A 22,407-nucleotide genomic window follows, 5' to 3' on the forward strand; every position below is an offset into this window, starting at 1 on the left:
AATTGAGAAAATGTCTTACAGCTGGATCTCGTGGAGGCATCTCCCCAACTGAAGCTCATTTCTCTGTGATAACTCCAGCCTGTGTCAAGTTGACACCCAAAACCAGCCAGTACAGTTCCATAAACTGGATTTTACATTAATTTTATGTTAGATTATAGTTTTATGGTGGGTGGGGTGGTGCATGGCTATAATTCTATCTGCTGGTGGATGGGGTCAGTGCTAGTCTGGGCAACACAGAAAGAACCTGTATTGGAAAAATTACTGTGAAAATTGCTTTGGCATTTAAAATTGCTGAAAATATATGTATTTTATTTTGCCAAAGTGTGGCCTTAATTTTGTTCTCTGTTGGCTTAGAACTTGTAGAAGTTATACTCATGACTTCTTTGATGTCGATCTGACACCAATTATGAGATACTGAAATCCTAGTAACTGCTTTAAAAAATAGATAATCCTCTTAAGATAGGATTTTTTTAAGTTAATCAAGCATTTTTTCTCTTATGTTATAAAAGTTGAAAACAATTTTGTGGCGCTGGCTATTTACTGGGAGGGAGCACTGTGAGTCAACAAATCTGCTTTTCAGTCCACATTGTGCTTCAGGTGGCCCATCCGTACATGCCTTGCTTAGGGCATTGGTCCCTTCCTCTCCTGGAGTCATGTGGTGGTGTGTACACATCGTCCATCTGAAACATGAGCTTTCTATGTAGCTTTGGCTGGCCCCGAACTGCCTCTGCCTCCTGAATATGTCCATTACAGGTGTGTGCTGGTACCACACCAAGCCTGTATAATGTTTAGAACGCTGTTTGGCATGATGTTAATTATGCTGTGATAAAAATAAGAGAAGTAGCAACGGAATGCACTTTTAAGAGTAACTTGTTTTACAGTATTAAAGCTTTAAAGGATGTTCCATTTGCTAACTGTCTCACTTCTGTTTGTTGATCTCATAGGACGATACAGGCTTCAACCCAGGTTCCAGTAGTGGTGTCCCCTGGCAACCAACAGTTACATACAGTAACAGTGCCACTCACAACGGTTATAGCCAGCATAGACCCATCATCAGGTGCAGGGTCTCAGAAATTTATTTTACAAACCATTCCATCATCACAGCCCATGACAGTACTGAAAGAAAACGTCATGCTACAGTCACAGAAGCCAGGCTCTCCTTCAATTGTCCTCAGCCCCACCCAAGTACAGCAGGTCCTCACAAGCAATGTTCAGTCCATTTGCAATGGAGCGGGCAGTGTGGCATCCACACCATCGTTCAGTGCTACGACACCTGTGGTGACTTTCTCTCGGAGTTCACAGCTGGTTGCACACCCACCGGGCACTGTGATCACTTCTGTTATCAAAGCTCAGGAAACAAAAACTCTTAAGCAAGAGGTGGAGAAAAAGGCTGAAGATGATTTGAATGAAGATGCTGAGAAAAGTGCCCAGCAGCCCCAGCCTTATGTGATGGTGGTATCCAGTTCAAACGGGTTTTCCTCTCAGGTAGCCGTCAAACAGAATGAACTGCTAGAACCCAACTCTTTTTAATACACCAAAGGAATTATGGGTGGGTATTTTTTTAATTGAACTCATTTTTCGGTTGTCTGACCATAACATGATTTTTTTCTAAGATGAAATTCACAGAAGTTCTTAATTTTATAACTGTTAAAAAGTTACTTTTGACTTTGCTAGATAAGGAGGAGAGCCCAAGTGTGTCTCCTCTGGATGTCTCAGAGCTCGGTTGTGAAGGAGCAGGAGGTCTGGACGATGAAGAAATTCTTGACATTTGTTTTTCAGTTGCTGTATCATATTTTTAAAGTTTCTTTTCTAGCTTGACACTGTACTAGCTTCCTGAATTGTTTGAAAATACTACTTAAATATAAGACAACAGGAAATTGATATAGGAAACATTTTCATTCCACTTGTATAATTTAAGTCTTAGCTCTTTCAGGTGCAAGAAACTTATACTATTAAAATTGTTGCGATGTCTCTTAGCTTAACTTTAAAGTTGGCTGGACTGTTATACTACGAATATACTACGAATTTGTAAACTATCATTATAAATTGAAATGTATATGCTCAGTATATTGGCATATATGTGTAATTCCAGCACTGGGAGGAGGACAAAGGGCAATCGGGAGTTCAAGGCCAGCCTTAGTTATATAGTGAGTTTGAAGCCAGCCTGGGCTACATGTAATCTTCCCAAAAAAACCCAAAACAACAACAAAAATATTTAAGTGTGCCTATGATAATGTCTGAACCTGAGTTTAAGAAATGTGATATAGCTGGGTGTGGTGGCGCACGCCTTTAATCCCAGCACTTGGGAGGCAGAGGCAGGCGAATTTCTGAGTTTGAGGCCAGCATGGTTTACAGAATGAGTTCCAGGACAGCCAGGGCTATACAGAAACCCTGTCTCGAAAAAAACAAAAAAAACCTCAAACAAACAAACAAAAAAAGAAATGTGATATTATAAAGGCAACACTTGTGACACTTCCACTAGCTAGGTGTGTAACCCTGGGCAGGCCACTCCACCTCCTAGGTGTATAACCGTGGGCAGGCCATTTCACCTGCTAGTCTGTACTATTTTGGTAAAATGAAGGGATGCATTGGACTAGACAAAATGATCTATAAGTTTCCTTATTATAAATTTTATGATTTTATTATCTGTACTTTAAAATTATTTCAGATATGACCAGATTATTTCCTTATGTAAATATAGGTAAAATACTGCTTAAAAATATTTTCCTCACAAAATTACTATCAGGTCTGCCATAAATTCTTCCTAAGTTCTCTGCTCATTAATCCTCAGACCAGTTACTAAAACTGTGGCTTAGTAGTAAGCTGAGGGCTAAATGACAGACTGCTATTCTAAGAGCGTCAGGGCTCTGAGGGCCAAAGAAGCGATGGGAGTCCTGAGCTAGTATAGCTGTGTCACTTATTATAAAAGCATAACTGTTTTTTATTTGGATCATTTTTTACTGTGGGTAAAGGGGAAGGGAAGTTGCATACAAAGATATATATCCAAGTTTCTGAAGTAGAGTTTTTAGATTACTTTTTCAATGTAAATAATGTATATTTAATGTCATAAGAAATTGTTTTCTGCAAATTCTCTAGTATAGAAAGTTTTGTAGAAGAAAAATTATTGTGTTTAGGGGTATAATATTATATGTTTTCATATTATAAAATGAATTTGTATTTAAACAAAAATTTGAATTTTGGAATCCTCTAAACACTTTTGTATCTTTAATTGTTATTATTAAATCATGTAAAAGTTCTCAATGTTTCTGTTTTCAAGCAAATGTTTCTTGTTTGTAATTCTTTTGCTTTTTGACACAAGACACACTGTGCTGTCCTAGAACTAGTGATTATCCTGCCTCAGACTCTTGAGTAAAAGGCACATGCAACAGCCATACCTGGCAAGGTTCTTATACTGTGTGCACATGCATGCGCATGCCTAAGGGGACACACAACATTCGGGAGTTGGCTCTTTTCTTCCACCATTGGTTTCGAGGGTCAACTTCAGACTTTCAGGCTTGCATAGCCTTGTTACTCTCTGGTAAATACTGCTCCAAGAACACACGCACTCTGAAATGAGTTTCTGTGTAAATGAGACTCTTAGAAAGCCAAAGAGAAAATAAACTTGTGGTGTAGTAGCTGTGGCTCTAAGTCAGCTTTTAAATGTCTGAATACACATGCAGGAACCCAGTAGAGAGGAGAGCACAGCACTGGCTGTGGGTCCTCTAGGCCCTGGGCTGCTGCTTCCAGCACTTCCTGGGTCCTACGGATACGGATTCAGGCCGTGTGGCTTACATAGTAAGTGGTTATTCTCACTGAGCCATCTCCCCAGCCCCAAAACAGGCTTTCTTACTAATTGCTAAACTTGGAAAAAGAAAAATTCAAGAAAACAAAAATCTCAGGACCATGGCATGCCCCTACTCTCTTATTGGTAAATTTAGTCATTTTTCACATATTTGTACCCATTGTGTATGTGTGCATGTGCATTTGTGTTGAGACAAAGTCTCACTCACTGTGCACCTCTGGAAGGCGTTGAATTCAGAGGATCCACTTGCTTTTGCCTCCCAAGTGTTGAGATTTAAGACATGTGTCAGGACTGATACATAACCTTTAAGCATTATTGAATGTGTATGTGTGTATTGGGTTTCTATTGCTGTGAAGAGACAGCATGATCATGGTAACTTTTAAAAAAGAAAAATTTATTTGGGTGTTGCTTACACTGTCAGAGGATTAGTCTATTATCCTCATGGCAACATACAAGCAGACATGGTAGCTGAGAGTTCTACATCCAGATTGGAAGGCAGCAGGAAGGGACACTGGCTCTGGCTTCGGCCCTTAAAAATCTCAAAACCCATCCCCACAGACACACTTCCTCCAACAAGGCCTCACCTCCCAATCCTAATCTTTTTGTTTTGTTTTCCAAACAGTGCCACTCCCTAGTGACCAAGCATTCAAATCTATGAGACTATGGGGCCATTCTCATTCAAACCACCTGTTTGTCTCCATGTATGTGTGTGTGTGTGTTTAAGTATGTATGTATGTACTGGCTGGTTTTGTGTCAACTTGACACAAGCTAGAGTCATCAGAGAAGGGAGCCTCAGTTGAGGAAATGCCTTCATGAGATCCAGCGGTAGGGCATTTTCTCGAATCGTGATCAATGGGAGAGACCCCAGCCTAACGTGGGTGGTACTATTCCTGGGCAGGTCGTCCTGGGTTCTATAAGAAGGTAGGATGAACAAGCCATGGGAGCAAGCTAGTAAGCAGCATCTATCTGTGGCCTCTGCATCAGCTCCTGCCTCCAGGTTCCTGCCCTGTTTGAGTTCCTGGCCTGACTTCACCGTCATGAGAAACAGCACGGTGGAAGTAAAAGAAACCCTTTCCTCCTTAACTTGCTTTCTGGCCATGGCGTTTTGTCACAGCAGCAGAAACCCTGAGCCACATTTGTGAAGTGCATATTGAAGCCTGGAGGTGTTGGATACCCTAAGACTAATGGATGTGTATGAGCTGCCATATGGGTGGGTGGGTGGGTGGGGGGATCCAACCTCTGATTCCCTGGAAGAACAGCCAGTGCTCTTAACCTTTGAGCCATCTCTCCAGCCTACTAATGAAATTTTGTAGGCATATAATATTAGAATACTATAAATAGCTTGCAGAAAAGTTTTCTCCCCCCAAGGGGGGCTCTCAATGTATAGCTCTGTCTGACCTTGAATCATTATCTAACAGACCAAGCTGACCTTGCACTCTTGGCAATCCCTGTCTCAGACTCACAACTAGAGATTAAAAGTATATGTCACCAAGCTCAGCTAAACTAAATTGTGTTAGTGTGTGAGAGGAGAGGGAGAGGGAGAGGGAGAGGGGGTCAGAGAGCATCTTTGTGGAGTTGGTTCTCTCCTTCACTTTACCTAAGTACCGGGGAGCAAACTCAGTTCTCTAGGCTTGTGTAACAAACACAGTTATCTGCTGAGCCACCTCACCAGACCCGAAACCAAATCTTTTAACTTGAGTCAGTGGAACTTTTCACTGAACAGGAAGATAGCAATTCATTTGTGCCACTATAATAAAACTACTTAAGACTGGGTCATTTATTAGGCACAGAAACTAGTTTTAGACTCTAGAAAACTCAAAATGAATGTGCCGGTAAGCCTGGAATTCCATTTCCAAGAAGATGCCTTGAATTTTGAATAGAGCAATGAAGATGCCATCAAGTTTAAGGGGAAATAATTTTTTTTCAGTAAGTGGGGTTGGGTTAGTTGGTATCTGTATGGAGAATAAAATAATGAACTTTTATTCCTTGTCATACTTTCAAAAAAGTTGTCAGAGTAAACAGTAGACTTAAATGTGGAAAGTTAGCGATCTAAAAGAAACGTTTCAAGAGCCTTTGAGTAGGCAGTCTTACACATGGCACAAAAGAAGTGATTATAAATTGATCTGCCTGAAAACTTGTTTCAGACGATATTAAGAGATGCCAACTGGCACAAGGTGTCTGCAATAAATGCATCCAAGAAGAAATTCACACCCAGCCATGCAAAGAACTGCAAACGGAACAAACCTAACGTTTCCTTTAAAGACATTATGCAGAAGACAATCCTCATCGTTCTGCATCTGGCCTTTTACAGTCTCCTTTCTGCAGGGTTCACAGAAACGTAAAACAACCTTAAATGGAAAGATCCAAACCGATCCTCTCTACCTTCCCTTACAAATCTGCTTAGCTTCAGTTTAGTTGAGCTAATTTGATCTTCTCAGTACTTACTAAAACCAGAAACCTGCACCTCTTTGAGTTTAGTGGCCAGCTGGCCCTGATCTGCCTCAAGTGTCTCTCCCACCTACTTCTCCTTTCCCACAAGTGGATTCAGATTCCTTTCTGTGACCTGTTATCTTCTATCAGCCCTTCTTTCCTGCCCCCCCCCCCCTTCAAACCACCCATTTACAATACAGATGGGATATACCTGCAGGTAGCAAATGTGTTAGACTTTAAACTTTGTAGTATTCCACACTTCCATCTCTTGATGACCCCATACATACTTAAATCTTTGTAACTTCCGTTTCTCCATCTTGAATATGGGCTCAAGTTTCTCTGTATTTTCAAACGTCCTCCCACCGTTATTTTTTTTTGCATCTGCAAGGGGTGATTGATTGGTAGGTTGAGGTTTTAACAAAAAATTATAATACCCATGATAGCTAGCAAGCACAATTAGGTGTTTGGCCAGTATGGAAAACGTGCTAGAAAAGTGGGGAAGACAAAACTTAGGTCTTTTAAAGTTAAAACTCAGAAAAGTGGGCGAGTTTAACAGTGGGGATATGTACACAAATGCCTGAACTGTAATTTCTTTTTCTTCGTGGACTGTCATGTTTCCGGACTGAGGTCTTATATATATCTTGTTTGAGGAAGCCATTGACCACTTCATTTCACCTACTAAAACAGACTTGGTAAAACGACTTTCTGAGCGTTATCAAGAGCTTTTAAATCAAGTTTGGTGTGCGGTCTTAATGCAGCAGATTTTAAAATTCTGTGCCGGGCGTGGTGGCGCACGCCTTTAGTCCCAGCACTCGGGAGGCAGAGGCAGGCGGATTTCTGAGTTCCAGGACAGCCAGGGCTATACAGAGAAACCCTGTCTCGAAAAACCAAAAAAAAAAAAAAAANAAANAAATAAATAAAATAAAATTTCTGTTACTTGCTCCGGTGAACCTATAACTGCCACTCCCTCCTGTTGCCCCTTACCACTCAGTTTCAAAGAATTCGCAGGAAACTTCCCAGTGTGATGTTTGGCTCTAAGGACGGCGGGGGACTGGGGACTTACTGGTTACTTAGAACACAAAGCTAAGACCATTAGTTATAGGTCACTTTCATCCACGCGGTGCCTGTGAAACAGGCTTTTCTAGGTTTGGAAAGCCGACGTAGGAAGGAAGCTTGGGGTGTGGAGCTCTGGCATCTGGCAGGCCCTCCGGAAAACTCCGTCCTCCATGGCGGTAACGTGACTTCCGGCGAGCCAGGCCGTCCGGGTTCTCCACGGAGAGAGTCATGCGAACTGATGCGCCATCCAGGGCTCTGCTGCCGGAAAAGACCTGGGCTGCCACGAGTGACGTCACGCACAGTTTGGCCGCCGGCGGTAGCCATGATGAAAACCGGAGTAAACGGAGCTTAACGTGACACGCCTTAGCGATGCCAGAACCACCTCCCCACGGATCCCCAGTACCTTACAGTGGGCTCCGAGACAATATTTCAAAGCTTACAAGCCATGCCGGATCCCCGACGGGCGCACGGCGGGGCGCGGGACTCATGGCCACGCCCTCGGGGCGGGGCCTCGATCGCGTCACGGGTAGGGGCGGGGCCGGAGAGCGTTTCCTCCTCTTTCCCAGCCGGCCCCGCGCCTACCTGCCCACCCTTCGCCTCCTTTTCCGCGGCTGCATGCTGCGCGACCGCTGATTGGCTACGGAGGACGGAAGCTCAGTTGGGGTTTCTTTAGAAGTTTTCCCCTCCTGGGCGGCGGCGGAGCTGGTAACCAAGGTAGAAACGCTCAGGCAGAAGCTTTCGTGACTCCTAGGGATGGCGGCAGCTGCAGCAGGACCTGCATCGTCCCAGCGGTGCGTGATTTTCTTCACCTTTGCTGTTTGTCTTTCTATTCTTTCCTTGATTAGAGAGACCTGCTGAAGTCGTTGTTTTCTTGGCAGGCTTTTCCAGAGCTTCTCAGATGCTCTGATCGACGGGGATCCCCAGGCAGCGTTAGAGGTGAGTGAGCTCACTGGGACTGTTGGGTCCCTACAGACCCCTCCTCTTCCCGGCTTTACCTTCTTGGGAGCAAAGCTACAATGTATCTAAGTCCCAAAATTAAGATACTTAATCTCTTTGTCCCCTTAATCCCTTTGCCATAGATCTTGCCCTTCCTCTCCACAAGCTCCGGATGAGGGTACCTCCCTCCCATTTATTTCTTGGACACATAGTTACTGTCTGTGGTTGCTCTTATAATGGCATTTATGAACAAGGAAAAGGCGAAAATAGGGCTTGATGTATCATTTTTTTACTTTAACAGTTATGTTTGCCCTTATATGTCAGGTACTGTTAAGTGTCCTTAGTTAAATTTACGGAAGAACATTTTCCCTCTGTGCCTTCCACTTTACAGATGACTGTGATTGTTCTTTATACAGTTGTTTATAAAAACGCGCTTTTTATCTAGGCTGGCCTTAAACTTTGGATCCTGCGAGTTCTTGGGATGTATCAGTAAATAAACCCTGCCTACATTTTAATATTATATGATTTGCTTTTGGGCCATTTCAGGTGAAGTCTAGAACAAACTAGCTTTGTATGGATGTTTCTTAGGAGCGCTGGCTGGACTCCAGAGAGTTATCGGCACATGTCAAGTATGGTGGTACAGGCCTGTAATCCTGGTACTCAGGTGGTGAATGCTCTAGGGTCAGAAATTCAAGGTCATCCTCAGCAATTTAGTGAGTTGAGGCTAGCCTCGGGTGTGTGAAATTCTTCCCTACACTTCAGAGCTCCCCCGCTGGAAAAAAGGAAACATTTTTATGTTCTGAGCCCTAGAGAAATCACTTTTGTAGAGACTAGCAGACTAGTATAGCTACATTGTTGTTTTAATGTTACAAGCTTGGCTTTGTATTCTTAGGTCCACAGAGTGATCATCAGGTTTGACAGCACCGTATTAGAGAGCCTGCTGGTGTTGGCGCACACCTTTAATCCCAGTGCTTGGGCCGCAGAAGCAGGTGGATCTCTTGAGTTTGAGGCCCACCTGGTCTACCATGAGAGTTCCAGTATGGCCAGAATTACACAGAGAAACCCTGTCTCAAAAGCCTCCTCCTCCAGGTTGAGCTTCAAAGTCGTATTTGTTTATCAAGGCAGGGTTTCACGCATCCCAAGCTACCTTCGACCCATGTGTAACTGAGGATGACTTTGAACTTCTGACCTCCATGCATTCTGGGATGCCAGGCCTGTGTCAGGGATCGAACCCAGGGCTTCCTGTGTGCCAGGCAAACATTCTACCAAGTGAGCTACAGCCCCAACCCATCTAAAGGTCTTAATTTCCATGTCTTACATTTCCCCCTCATATTGTTCTGGTTAGTGTCGTGCTTCTCGCTGTGGGTTTTGCTCGCCTGTTTCTTTTTCTTTGTGGCGGTGGAATCGATGCTGTTCAAGTGCTCTGCCACGGAAGCCACAGCACTCATTTTCTGCATGTGTCCTTTTGGCCTTGTTTACAATATGTTTGGCTTAGGTCTGCCCTGATTCCGAGCCTTTTGCTGCTGTGATTCAGGTGTTGGCACCAAGGGTGTTGCTGCCTCTTGAGCTATTTCCACTGACAGCCAGGCTTCTCTGCAGGCAGCAACTTTTCACAAACAAACAGTGTTGCACTGAAAGCATGTCAGTTAAAATTATGAATCATTATCTTAATGATTGGTTTGGGGCTTTATTAGAACTCATTTATTCATAAATCCATTTGTAAGTTCCTTTAAGTTTGACTCTCATTGTTTTTTGATTGTTTGTGTGATTGCTTTGGAAACCTCTCTTTTGTTACATCCTTACCAAGTCTGCATGTTTTAGGAGACTGAACTGTTCTTAACTAACAACTGACTAGTGGTTCTAAAGAGCATTTACAAGTGGCTTGAACTACTGAAGCTCGGACTTGACTTTGTAAGCAGAGGAATATATGTATATATATATATGTGTGTGTGTATATGTGTGTGTATATATATATGAGCTGACTGTTGCTCATCCTGTTATCTCAGCTCTCGGGGCTGAAGGAAGAGACTGCAAGTTTGAGGTCAGCCCAGGCTGTATAGTACAGCCTACAGACTACATACTACAGACATAGAAATTTCTTTCTTTTTTTTTTTTTTTTTTAAGTTTTTTTCAACCTCTTTTAATTTTAAGTTTAAGACACAGAAACCCAGGTTGACCCTGAACTCCTTATGTAGGCAAGGATGATTTTGAACTAAAGATCCTCCTGCCTCTCCTTTTCTAGTGCTGGGATTATAATCTTTTTTTTTTGTTTTTTGTTTTTTGATTTTTCAAGACAGGATTTCTCTGTGTAGCCCTGGCTGTCCTGGAACTCAGAGATCTGCCTGCCTCTGCCTCCTGAGTGGAGTGCTGGGATTAAAGGCGTGCGCCACCACACCCAGCGGGATTATAATCTTATAAACAGTCATGTAGCACCATGCCTGTTTTTATGTGGTGTTGGGGATTGAAAAAAGGAGTTTGTCAGAGAGCACAACTGGACAATGTGCAGAGAGGGAGAGCCACTGGAGCACGAGGTCCTCTGTGGGGTGCCTTCATCCAACCCCTTTCTGGAAGGCTCAGGATGGGGACCAAGGGGGAAAAGGAGGCTGCAAGGTCGGCCAGAGGTGACGGATGGCTCCAGGGTGGTAGTGCCTTCCAAACACAACAGGACAAATCCCACCACAACTCACATTGTAGCAGCACGTTCAAGAATACAGGTTCAAGTCAGATGGGCTCTTAGCACGGAGAAGAGGAAACGGAGGGGAGATCCCACTCCTAAGCAAGAAACTACTTGTAATTTATATCTGCTGACAAAGGGAAAATCCGTTTTCTCCAATGGAGCCACTGTGTATATTGACTACACTCCAGGGCAAGCCCAGGAGTCATCAGTCAGCTAACACAAAGGGAACTCCATGGTTTTGTTTGTTTAGAGACCATAAAGTTAGATGGATAGGGAGGTGGAAGGGTCTGGGAGGAGTCGTGGGAAGGTTAAAAATATCCAAGTACATGAAAAAATTCTTAAGAGGAAAAAAAAAGAGAGAGAGAGAAGGAGTTTTGTTTCCATTATGTAAGTACTCTGTCTACTGAGCCACATTCATAGCAAAAAAAAAAAAAAAGTCTATATTAAAAACATTTTTCCCTCAACCTGGTTTATATGTTATATAATGTTTCTAAAATACTTTTTTGATTTTGATGATCTTGACATCAGTATAATCTGTAATAACTTTTTAGTCATAATTCTCTCTCTTTCCTCCTTCCTTCCTTTCTTTCTTTCTTTCTTCCTTCCTTCCTTCCTTCCCTTTCTTTCTTCCTTCCTTCCTTTCTCTCTTTCTCTCTTTCTTCCTTCTTTTCTCTTCTCTTCTCTTCTTTTCCTTTTCTTTCCTTTTCTTTTCTTTTCTTTTCTTTTCTTTTCTTTTCTTTTCCTTCCTTCCTTCCTTTCTCTTTTTCTCTCTTTCTCTCTTTCTTCCTTCTTTTCTTTTCCTTTCCTTTTCTTTCTTTTCTTTCTTTCTAAGATCTCTCTATGTAGCCCTGGCTTGGAATTCTCTATATAGACCAGGCTGGTCTCAAGCTCAGAGATCCCCTGCCTTGCCCTTAAAACTGGGATTAAAGGTGTTTGTCATTTTTCTCAGCTTATTTGCTATTTTCAAAATTGTTTTATAAATTAAATTAGAAGATTTACTCAACCTAGAGATTTCAAAATTACTAGAAAGCATGAGTGCAGGTGGAGGAGAGACACTTAGTGACATGAGTTGGGGGTTGCTACTGTTTCGTTCGTGTAAGTTCTACTCTGGGGCTTTTACAGACCTGGATTTGAATCTAGTCCTCTACGGTTTTGTCCCTAAGGAAGTAAGAGAATGAATTTACTGTGCCCTCGTTCTGGTCCACTCAACCTTCCACATGTTGTGGTGACTTACCCCCTGCCCCCCAACCATGAAATTATTTTTGTTACTACTTTATAACTGTAGTAATTTTGTAACTGTTATGAATCATAATGTAAAAATATGTTTTCAGAGGGTCTTAGGTGACTGACCCCTGTAAAAGGGTTGTTTGACCCCCCCCAAAGGGGTCACAACCCACAGGTTGAGAATCACTGTTCTAGCCAGATGATGCAATATATTTTGAGGGACTATTCGGTGATTATTGTGGTTAGATGTGAGCTGGATGACGGGCAACACAGTGCTGGATAGAGATGTTAGGGAGTCCTGCCAAGAGCCTTTGCAAGGACCTAGAGTTTTGCTTGGCATCAGCTGGAGAGCTTTGTGTAGAGACACAGTAAAGGGCTTTGATGTTACTGGTCGGACTAGATACATTTAGTGCCTTTGAAGTGGTGGCTTATAGGTGTATTTGGTGGCGTTCTTTGTTTAATCTGTTTACAGACAAGGGTCTCTTGTAACCCAGGCTGGTCTGGAACTTGCTGCATAGCAGAGGATGCCCTTGAACCCTCCGTGCTGGGATTACAGGCCTGTGCCACCACATCCAAATTTGTAGGTGGCAAGGGTGAAGCTTTGTGCCTGCTAAGCAAGCACTCTGCATATTAAGCTATCTCCTATCCTGGGTTTAGTTCAGTTTTGATTTTCTGGTATACATTGGCTTGGGAATCATTAGAATTAAAGTCAAGTGGCAAGTGGTTATTTAAATACATCTTCTATAAATACTCATGCATGGGTTCACTGAAAGGAGACTCGGCTTTTTTGTCTGCACTTGGCATTGGTCTTATTAACATGTGATGTGTGTGTGTGTTGTTAATGGTCCAGCTCCTGTGTTAATACTGTGACTACCCAGGGCAGTGAATGTTTTTATCTCTCCAATGCTAACTCTTAATTGGTTGTCTGTTAGATCTTACCTGGGCTTTGAGCAGAAGGCTGTAATCTGTTTCAGTTTTCTGGAATCTATAGGGAAGGCTGGGGGCCATGCATCCACTCATTCTGTTGACCTCCGTGAACTGTAGAAGTTAGATAGATTTATAGTTTGTCTGTCTGTCTGTCTGGTTGGTTTGGTTGGGTCTCTCTGTATCACAGCCCTGGTGTCCTGGAATTCATTTTATAGACCAGTTTGGCCTCTAACTCAAGGTTCGCCTGCCTCTGCCTCCTGCGTGCTGGCATTAAAGGCACGTACCACCATCAGCTAGCTTTATATTTTCTAGGTACCTCAAAATCTACATGGTATTGCTGCCTTCTCCAAATGAGGAGGAATTCTGAGCTGGTCTGTGTATCTCAGCTTAGCTTTGGGTAATAGATGAGATGATAATGGTTACTATCTATTGAGCGCTTACAACAGACCAAGGATGGCTAAGTGCTTTTAAGTTTTACATTTTGAGTGTGCTATGGGTTCAGGGAGGAGGAACTAGGATTCTCTTACAATGACAAGCCCCATGCTTGTTTCCTTTTTTTTTCTCTCTAATTGGTTATTTGATTTTAAGTTAAATTTTTGATTAGAATTTGATGGCTTTAAACCTGATTTACTGATGTTCCACGTTTGTGTTTGTAGGAGCTGACTAAGGCTTTGGAACAGAATCCCGATGACGCACAGTATTACTGTCAAAGAGCTTATTGTCACATTCTTCTTGGGAAATACCGTGGTAATGTTTCTTACAAGCTGTTTTGTCATTTTGTAGTTTACTTATGAAATTTTCCCAAGTCAGAATATCCAAATGGAGTCTGTGTGTGTGTGTGTGTGTGTGTGTGTGTGTGNGNGNGAGAGAGAGAGAGAGAGAGAGAGAGAGAGAGAGAGAGCACAAGCCAGAGGACAAGCCCAGGTGCACTCAGGAGTGCTGTCCACCTCTTTGAAAGACAGGATGGCGCATTGGCCCAGAGCTCACCAGTTATGCTAGACTGCTGACCAGTGAACCCAGGGGATTATAAGTCACCACACCTGAGGTTCTTATATGGGTGCTAGGGACCGTATTTAGGTCTTTGTGTTTGCAAATGAAGGCCTTCTTCCATGACTGAGTCATCTCCATCACCATCTTTGAAAACCTTTAACATGGTTTTTCACGAGAGAAACATTCTGAGTAACATTGACATAACAGTTCCCTTTTCTCCCGTGGGCAGAGCATTTATAGAGATGGCATTCATAGTGGCTGTATTTACCATTGTCCTTTTGTTAGAAAATTTTAATAATAATTAAAAAAAAAGAATGTATTTCTAAGTTGTGTGACTTTAAAAACTTGAGTATGGGGTAGGCAAGAATGTGCCTTTGAGTTAAATTACATAAATATTGTTAATGAGAAGAACAGATAAGCTGTAGGACACAGCTTCATTTACTGATGACAGATGAACTTTAAGAAAAGAACTAAAGGAGGTTGGAAAGAGGCCTCCGTAGGTAAAAGCGTTGGCATTGCTCTTTACAAAGGACCTGAGTTCTGTTCTCAGCACCCATGGTAGGCTGCTCATGACTGCTGGTAACTCTAGCTCCAATAGATCTGATACCCTTTTCTGGCTTCTCTGGGACCTGCACTCTGTGGATAGACTGGCAGACACACAATCTTAAAAATACAATTTTTAAAAAGAAGGAAGCCAGATCGAATCAAAGATATGAAAGTAATACTTAAATTTTATCTTGGATTAGTTTTCCCCAATTTAAAACCATCTGACCTTTCACCAATTTAAAACGTTAAAAATAAAATACTAATTCATTTGTTTTACATTATTTATTTTATGTGTGCCTTTGTGTGCCAGCTTGTATGTGCCACAGTATATATCTATGGAGGGCAGAGTCCGTTCGCAGTCTGCCAGGCAAGACTGGGCATTGAATTGAGGCTGTCAAGTTTGACACCTGAGCCTCTGTTCTGCCCCTGATTCACATTTTGTAGCACATTTGTAGCATGTGTTGGATCTGTAAATAAATGGCTAAACACTGTGACCTTTTTCTGTGTAGATGGTATTGCCGATGTAAAGAAGTCTCTTGAACTCAATCCAAATAATTCTACTGCTCTTCTGAGGAAAGGGTATGTAATGTGTTGGGTTTGGACTACAGCCATCAGGTGTTGATTTGTTGAGTAAATATATACATGATGTAATCTTAACAATACTAACTTATGTTAGTATGTTAACTCAAGTGTGGGATAACAGATGTATGATTTTTAAAGCAGTGATGATTAAAATATCTGTAAAGTATGGGCGGAACCGACGATGCTCTCTGTCAGCAAAGCCGGTTAGCTGCATTTAATAATAAGCAAAAACTTAGTCGTCTACTTTGTGTGGAGTTGTTAAGCACTGTTTACTATAACTGATAAGCATGGCTTTTTAACTGAGAATCCAATGCTTTTGCATGATTATTTTGGCTTAGAACAAATGGATATATAGATATATTTACACAGTTAAACTCAGATTCCTTTGAAATGAGTATGAAAATTGAGTTTTAATGACCCTTACACTAAATGTTTCCGTATCTGAAAAAACTTAGTTTATTAGAATAGACTTGAAATAAATTCTCTTTCAGCATATGAAAGTCAAATATTTTATTTAGAAAGAAGTCTGTTTTCTATGATTTAATGTGTGTCTATTAATTTGTAATGTTCTCACACAGGATATGTGAATACCATGAAAAAGACTATGCTTCTGCCTTAGAAACATTTGCAGAAGGACAGAAATTAGATAGTAAGTATTAGAGTTACATTTTCTCTCTTTTTAAAATTTTTATTTCATTTATATGAGTACACTGTAGTTGTCTTCAGACACACCAGAAGAGGGCATTGGATCCCATTACAGATGGTTGTGAGCCACCATGTGGTTGCTGGGAGTTGAACTCAGGACCTCTGGAAGAATAGTCAGTGCTGTTAACCTCTGAGCCATCTCTCCAGCCCTAGAGTTACATTTTCATAACGATTATTCCTTCTGGATCTTAAATACCATAGTTAGATTTTGTTAAAATCTCTCTGTCCCAGAAACCCAATACCCCCTTTCTTCTAACATTATTTTGTGGTGATTTTGAGTTTACGATTTGAATTCACTTAAGGTTTGATTAAATTGACCTTTCTTTAGCATTTACATTACAGATAAACTTTCCCATAAGAAACCAAAATTAGGGTCTGGGGACTGTGTTCGCCGTTTGCGCACTGATTGTCAAGCGAGAGGGCAAGAGTGTTGATTCCCAGGACTTTTGAGTGCCAGGTCAGCGTGGTAGCTTACTTCCAATTCCAGCCTGCGGTGGCTGGGGCAGAGGGTTTCTGGCACAAGTTGGCTTCCAGAGTAGCCAAATCAACAAGCTCTGTGTTTGATTGAGGGGGAGGGAGAAGGGGAAGGGAGGGGGAGAGGGCGAGAGAATGCTTGCCTTAAAGAACAGGTGGAAGACCATTCAAGAAAGATTGCTGACTTCAACTCAGACCTGCAGACATACACATTCATGTTCTGGCATCACACACACACACACACACACACACACACACACACACACACACACACGAGAAAAGAAAGAGCCAAAAACTATATGTATTCATTCAGTGTGTTTACCCAGTGAATTCATCTCCATGTATACCCCCCACCCCATGAGCTCTTGTGTAGGATTGCTTGTTGAGTGCTGAGTTCGTGCAGCAGCCAGAGGTTAACCTCAGGGGACATTACTTAGGAACTGTCTTTGGTTTTTGTGATGGAGCCTGGCTTGCTCTATTAGGCTAGGCTGCCTGGCCAGCAAGCTTCAGGTATCTACATATCTTTGCCTCCCCAGTGCTAGGATTCCAGCTCACACTGCTCTACCTGGCTTTTCACACGAGTGCTGTGGGTCCCATGGAGGCCCTTCTGCTTGTCGGGCACACACTGTACCAACTGAGTTGTCTCTTCAGAGTGTGGCTGTGTTTTCTTCTACTGGAAAAGGGACATTTTAATTCACTTTCATGTTCAAAAATAAGTGAGTGGGGCTAGAGAGATGGCTCAGAGGTTGCTCTTCCAGAGGTCCCAGATTTGATTCCTAGCACTCACATGGTAGCTCACAATTGAGTGTAGCCCCCATTCCAGGGGATCCCACAACCTCTCCTGGTCTGTGAGGGCACCAAATGCAAACAAGGTGTATAGACATACATACCTGTACACATAAAGTAATAAAAAAATTTAAGTGTTTGTTCATTTTAAGTTATTCAGATTGCTAGGAGATTTTACCCTAGTAAATTATTAATTTTTAGAACATTGTGAGATATAGAAGAAAATGAGAACTTTCTGTTTTTTTTAAGACAGTCATATATTTAACTCATTATGGAGCTGAGGGTGGCCTTGACTTTGTGACCTTCCTGCCATTACCCCATGTAGTGCTAGGTTACTGGCAGACACCAGTATACTGAGTTTGTATGGTAGTGGGTAACAAACCCAGGGCTTCCTGCAGACATATCCAGTTAGATTCTTAGGCAAAAATACCTTTGAAAGTGTTAGGCTTTCTCCAAATGTCCATGTTTTGAGAAGTGTGTGTGAACATTATCATGATGCCAGGATCTAGTTGCATAGAGAGATGATGAGGGCTGGAGAACTACAAGGTGGGTTTTATATGTAAGTAGAAGATGATAGGAAACTTCATAATCCTAATTGAATCAGTTTGTCTTTTTCCTTCTGTGGAGCTTACCACAGGCCTTTAAAACAGTGATTCTTAACTGGAAACAGCTTTGCTTCGTGGGGGCTGGTGTGTGCTTTTGCCAGTGTTCAAACATGTGAGTCTATAGGGGCCATACCTAAACATACATAATGCAGAATACATTTAGTCCAACTTCAAAAGTTCTTATAGTTTATAGCAGTCTCAACAATGTTAAGAGTCCAAAGTTCAAAGTCTCTTCTGAGATTCATCCAAACACTTAACTTATAAAATCCAAATCAGAGAGCAGATCACGTACCTCCAACCTCATGCAGGATATGTATTACATTTGAAAATGTCATAGTGAGGAAATACTGGACCAAAGAAACACCAAAACCATCTGGGTAAACTCTAAACTCTGCATCTCCATGTCTGATGGCAAAGCGTTCTTCAGATCTCCAACTCCCTTCATCTTTGTTTACTGTAATCAACTTCTTTCTCCTTGGCTGGTTCCACTCCCTGTGAGCAGATTTCCCATGGCTCTGACATCTTGAACATCTTAGGGTCCCCAAGGCAACTACAGCGTTGCAGTTTCTTGTTCCAGTGTCTGGGATGTACACACTATCTTCTGGGCTTCTCAAAAGGGCTTGAGTCACATCTCCAGCTCTGCACCCTGTAGCTAGCACTCTAGGCTCTGGTTGACTCCACTCCACTGCTGCTACTGTTCTTGGTGATCATCCATGGTACTGGCTCTCCAAAACACGGGGGTCTTCCCCTGCAGCTAGGTTTCACCAGCCTCTCATAGGCTCTCTTTATGGTGCCAAGCCTCAACTGCTTTGCGTGACCCCTTCAAGCTTGGGCCGTCAACTGTAACTGAGGCTACACCTTCACCAGTGGCCTTCCCTTGCCTCTCACAGTGCTAAGCCTCAGCTTCTCTCCATGATCCCTGCATTCCTTCACAAGCAGTACCACCTGAGTGAGTGACTCTTACACATTACCAAGTCCAGCTGCAGCTGGATCACAGCTTCTTTGTACTCTCAAGAAACACTTTTTGAAGATTTCACCTCAGTGATGCTGGTCTCTTCTTAATCACTTCTAATATCTTAGCTCCAGTTAACTAGCATCAATTGTCCCAGTAGTCCCTTCTGTTCTTGACTCTAAAGCCAGAGCCACATGGCTGATGCTGCAGAGTTCTGCTGCTTGCTGGAGCTGGAGCATGGCCCCCTTGTTCTATTACATTATCACCAGCTTTCTGCTTTCCATCTCCTTTAGTGCCTAAGCTCGGCTATCCTGGAGCTTGCTCTGTAGATTGACCTTGAACTCAGAGATCTGCATGGCTCTGCCTCCTGAATGCTGGGAGTAAAGGCATGTACCACCATTTAAGCTTTTCTTTACCTGGAATTTGCTTGGTCCCAGGCTGGCCTTGAAATCAGAGATATGTTTGTCTCTGTCTCCTGGGATTAGAGCCATGTGCCACCATTCCTGGGGCTAAGCTTTTCATGGCCACTGTTCATCAAGCTCTGGAGAATCCCGGTGCCCTCCATTTCTGGATTATAGTTCATTCCAGATTCAAAGTCCAAATGAAATCAGTAACCAGATAATAATGCCTAGATAACTATTCCTTGATCATCAGCAAACGCAGAAAAATAAGCTTTGCTGGGTGGGATCTTGTCCCGAGGTCACCACTCTGTCTGTTTGTCTCTTTGAACACAGGATTCAGCTCCATTCTACTTCTCGGTTCCCCTTTATTCTTTGAACCATACATTTTGTACTTTTCCTTTCAAAGCTTGCTATGCTTGATTAAAATGTTGATCAGACTAAATCAGAGAGAACAAGTCTATGTTGGGCTTTGTCATATACGTCTCTTTACCATAGCCTCAGGTAGATTTTTCAGACAAGGAAAAAAAGCAGCCACATTCTTCACCAAAATGCCATAAAAACGGTCTCTAGGCCACATCCTGAGATTCTTCTCAACTGAAACCTCTTGGGCCAGGTCTGCACAGTCCAAGTCACCCTGAGCAGCACTGTCCTCCATATTCCCACTAGGATAGCCCATTAGGCCCACTTAAAGAATTCCACTGCTTTCCCAAGACCCCAAATCCACATCTCTCCAAACAAAGCATGGCCAGGCCTAGCACAGCAATACCCCAGTCCCTGATGCCAACTCTTGTCTTGGGGTTTCCACTGCTATAAAAGAGACACCATGACCAAGGCACCTCTTATAAGGGACAACATTTAAGTGGGGCTATGTTATACATTCAGAGGTTTAGTACATTATCACTAAGGTGGGAGCACTGCAGCTTCTGGGCAGGCATGGTGCAGGCAGAGCTGAGAGTTCTACATCTTGTTCCAAAGGCAAACAGGAGAAGACTGGTTCTTATGTGGCTAGGAGCAGGGTATCAAACCCACCCCCCAGTGACACACTTTCTTCAACAAGGCCACACCTCCTAGGCCAAGTACCACTTCCTAGGCCAAGCATATTCAAACCTCCCCAATATGCAAATAGAAGCAGTGACTTAGTAAGGGTAAATTTCCTGGCAACAGTAGTGCTTAAATTTGTTTACCCACAAATTTAGGCACATGAATTCTTTCCCTGTTCGTTAAGAAGTCAGAGTTTTTGCTCTTTGCAAATTTAAAGCATCTTGTTTTCTAATTCTGCTATGTGAGGCACTCCATATGCTGTATTCTTTGCTTTGCTCGTTCTTCCCTCTTGTATGGTAAGAGTCTTTTGTTGGTTTGGGGAATCATAGGGTATTTAATACAGTAATTTCCTCAGAAGGAAACAGTGCATCTATGTCTAGCATTTTGATGATTAATTTTATAAATCAGGCAACTTAAAAAGCTGTATTTTCAGATTATTTAGTAAACTTTTGATTACGTATTAGTTAACACCGTTTTCTAGGCATAGTAACTATATAGATATTCTCAATCTTCAGAGGTAAATAATTTGTTGATTCATTCAACTTGCTGTCTATAAATATGCACTTCACCATGCATATTCATTTTCTTGGATACCATATAGCTTAGAGATGTGACAGTTCACAAAGTATAAAGTATGGAGACAGATAAAATCACAGGAAATGGTAGATAGTTGGTAGCTGTGTTAGAGCAAGATAAAGGTATGAGAATTGATTTGGGAATCTGCTTCAAGTCTGCATTTGCCATATGAGGGAGAGTTTCTTTACGATCAGGGTAGATGTAAGGAAGGAGGTTGGCTGTAGTTAAAACTGGTGTAATCGTTTTCTAGGATGAGCAGGTCAATGGTAAGTCTGTGGTTACATTAGAGCATTAACAGAATGGTTGCTGTAATCTGTGTTTGTGCAGGTAATATCTATTTTATTGACTGCTCAGCTCCCAGTGCCTGGACTACTTGGGGCATAGTAGCTGGCCAGTATTATTTGTTGAATTAATATGCTGTGTTGTACACATTAGGGATTTTATTCTAAGTTTTTCTTTGTTCTAGGTACAGATACAAATTTTGACATCTGGATTAAAAGATGCCAAGAGATTCAGAATGGTAAGTATGTTAGGTAGGCTTCCACAGTCCTGTTTGAAAATCAACATTTCAAGATTTTTGGTTAAAATATTTTTCTTTAATCTTTCTTTCTTGGTTCTGGGGATCAAACCTATGACCTTGCACATGCAGGGCTGTACATGCAGGGCAGGTGGTTGCTACTAAGCTGCACCCCAGCCCCAGTAGTGGACTATTTCCTCCTGACCTCGCTTTCAGTAGCGGACTATTTCCTCCTGACCTTGCTTTCAGTAGCGGACTATTTCCTCCTGACCTCGCTTTCAGTAGCGGACTATTTCCTCCTGACCTCGCTTTCAGTCTTGCACCAGAAGGAAGATTTGGTGGTTTCTCTTTGCCAGTAATATTATGTTATTACGAGTTAAGATAACCAAGGAATCAAAAAATTAACTTCTGGATGCAAGATGGAAACAGTTTGCTTCATTAGAAATACATAACAAATTACCTTTTTGGTTGATGTGGCTTTACCAATAAACATACTGGTATCTGAAAATGCTTTCTTTTTTGTTTTCCAGGATCAGAATCTGAAGTGGTAAGTCCTCTCATCTCTCACGCTTTGTTTAGTCATGTTAAATTTAATTAATCAAATATATATTTAATTGGGATGAGCTCTCAAATATTAAACAGTTTTATTTAAATATTAGTTATCTGAAATAACTCATTTTTTTGAAATAAAAGCTACAAGTTTATAATCATGGGAAGCACTGGACTGTCCTAGTGAATTTAGTATATAATCTACGCTGCCTGGGTTTTTGAGTCATCAGGACGGTTATCTCCCGTCTTTTCTTTACCAGTATCAACAGCCATTAGGTTAAAGAATTGTCGTCATGTGGAGCTTTTTTACAGTAGGCTTAAAGTAAATTGGAAATGTTTCTGTTTGGTTCATTTTTTTAAAAAAAAAAGATTTATTTATGTATATGAGTTTTGTGGTCTGTGTGTACACCTGTACACCAGAAGGAGGGATCAGACCCCACTAAAGATGGTTGTGAGCCGTCACATGGTTGTTGAGATTTGAACTCAAGACTTCTAGAAGACTAGCCAATGCATTTCACCACTGAGCCATCTCTCTAGCCCCATTTGGTTCATTCTTTTTTTTTTTTTTTTTTTTTGATTTTTCGAGACAGGATTTCTCTGTGTAGCCCTGGCTGTTCTGTAACTCACTCTG

The 22,407-nt window shown here is 42.0% G+C and overlaps 2 protein-coding genes across 5 annotated transcripts in view; both read left to right on the forward strand.

Moving 5' to 3' along the window:
• Elf1 (E74 like ETS transcription factor 1) overlaps positions 1 to 3,278 on the forward strand; it is a 98,062-nt gene extending 94,784 nt beyond the window's left edge. For 2 of the 4 annotated variants that reach the window (XM_021181555.2, XM_021181554.2), the window contains exon 9: positions 945 to 3,262. In XM_021181555.2, coding sequence (XP_021037214.1) covers positions 945 to 1,530 — 586 coding nt within the window. In that variant the 3' untranslated portion in view covers positions 1,531 to 3,262. Of the gene's footprint in view, positions 1 to 944 lie in introns of all 4 variants that reach the window. The other 2 variants (XM_021181556.2, XM_029469343.1) reach the window with 2 other exon arrangements.
• Positions 3,279 to 7,878: 4,600 nt separating this feature from the next.
• The window catches only part of Sugt1 (SGT1 homolog, MIS12 kinetochore complex assembly cochaperone), a 38,301-nt gene continuing 23,772 nt past the window's right edge, over positions 7,879 to 22,407 (forward strand). Inside the window, exons 1-7 of the mRNA XM_021181788.2 lie at positions 7,879 to 8,079; positions 8,167 to 8,224; positions 13,709 to 13,799; positions 15,098 to 15,167; positions 15,749 to 15,819; positions 21,177 to 21,230; positions 21,758 to 21,774. Coding sequence (XP_021037447.1) covers positions 8,042 to 8,079; positions 8,167 to 8,224; positions 13,709 to 13,799; positions 15,098 to 15,167; positions 15,749 to 15,819; positions 21,177 to 21,230; positions 21,758 to 21,774 — 399 coding nt within the window. The 5' untranslated portion in view covers positions 7,879 to 8,041. The remainder of the gene's footprint in view (positions 8,080 to 8,166; positions 8,225 to 13,708; positions 13,800 to 15,097; positions 15,168 to 15,748; positions 15,820 to 21,176; positions 21,231 to 21,757; positions 21,775 to 22,407) is intronic.

Source organism: Mus caroli, chromosome 14, assembly GCF_900094665.2.
Source record: "Mus caroli chromosome 14, CAROLI_EIJ_v1.1, whole genome shotgun sequence".
Taxonomy (NCBI): domain Eukaryota; kingdom Metazoa; phylum Chordata; class Mammalia; order Rodentia; family Muridae; genus Mus; species Mus caroli.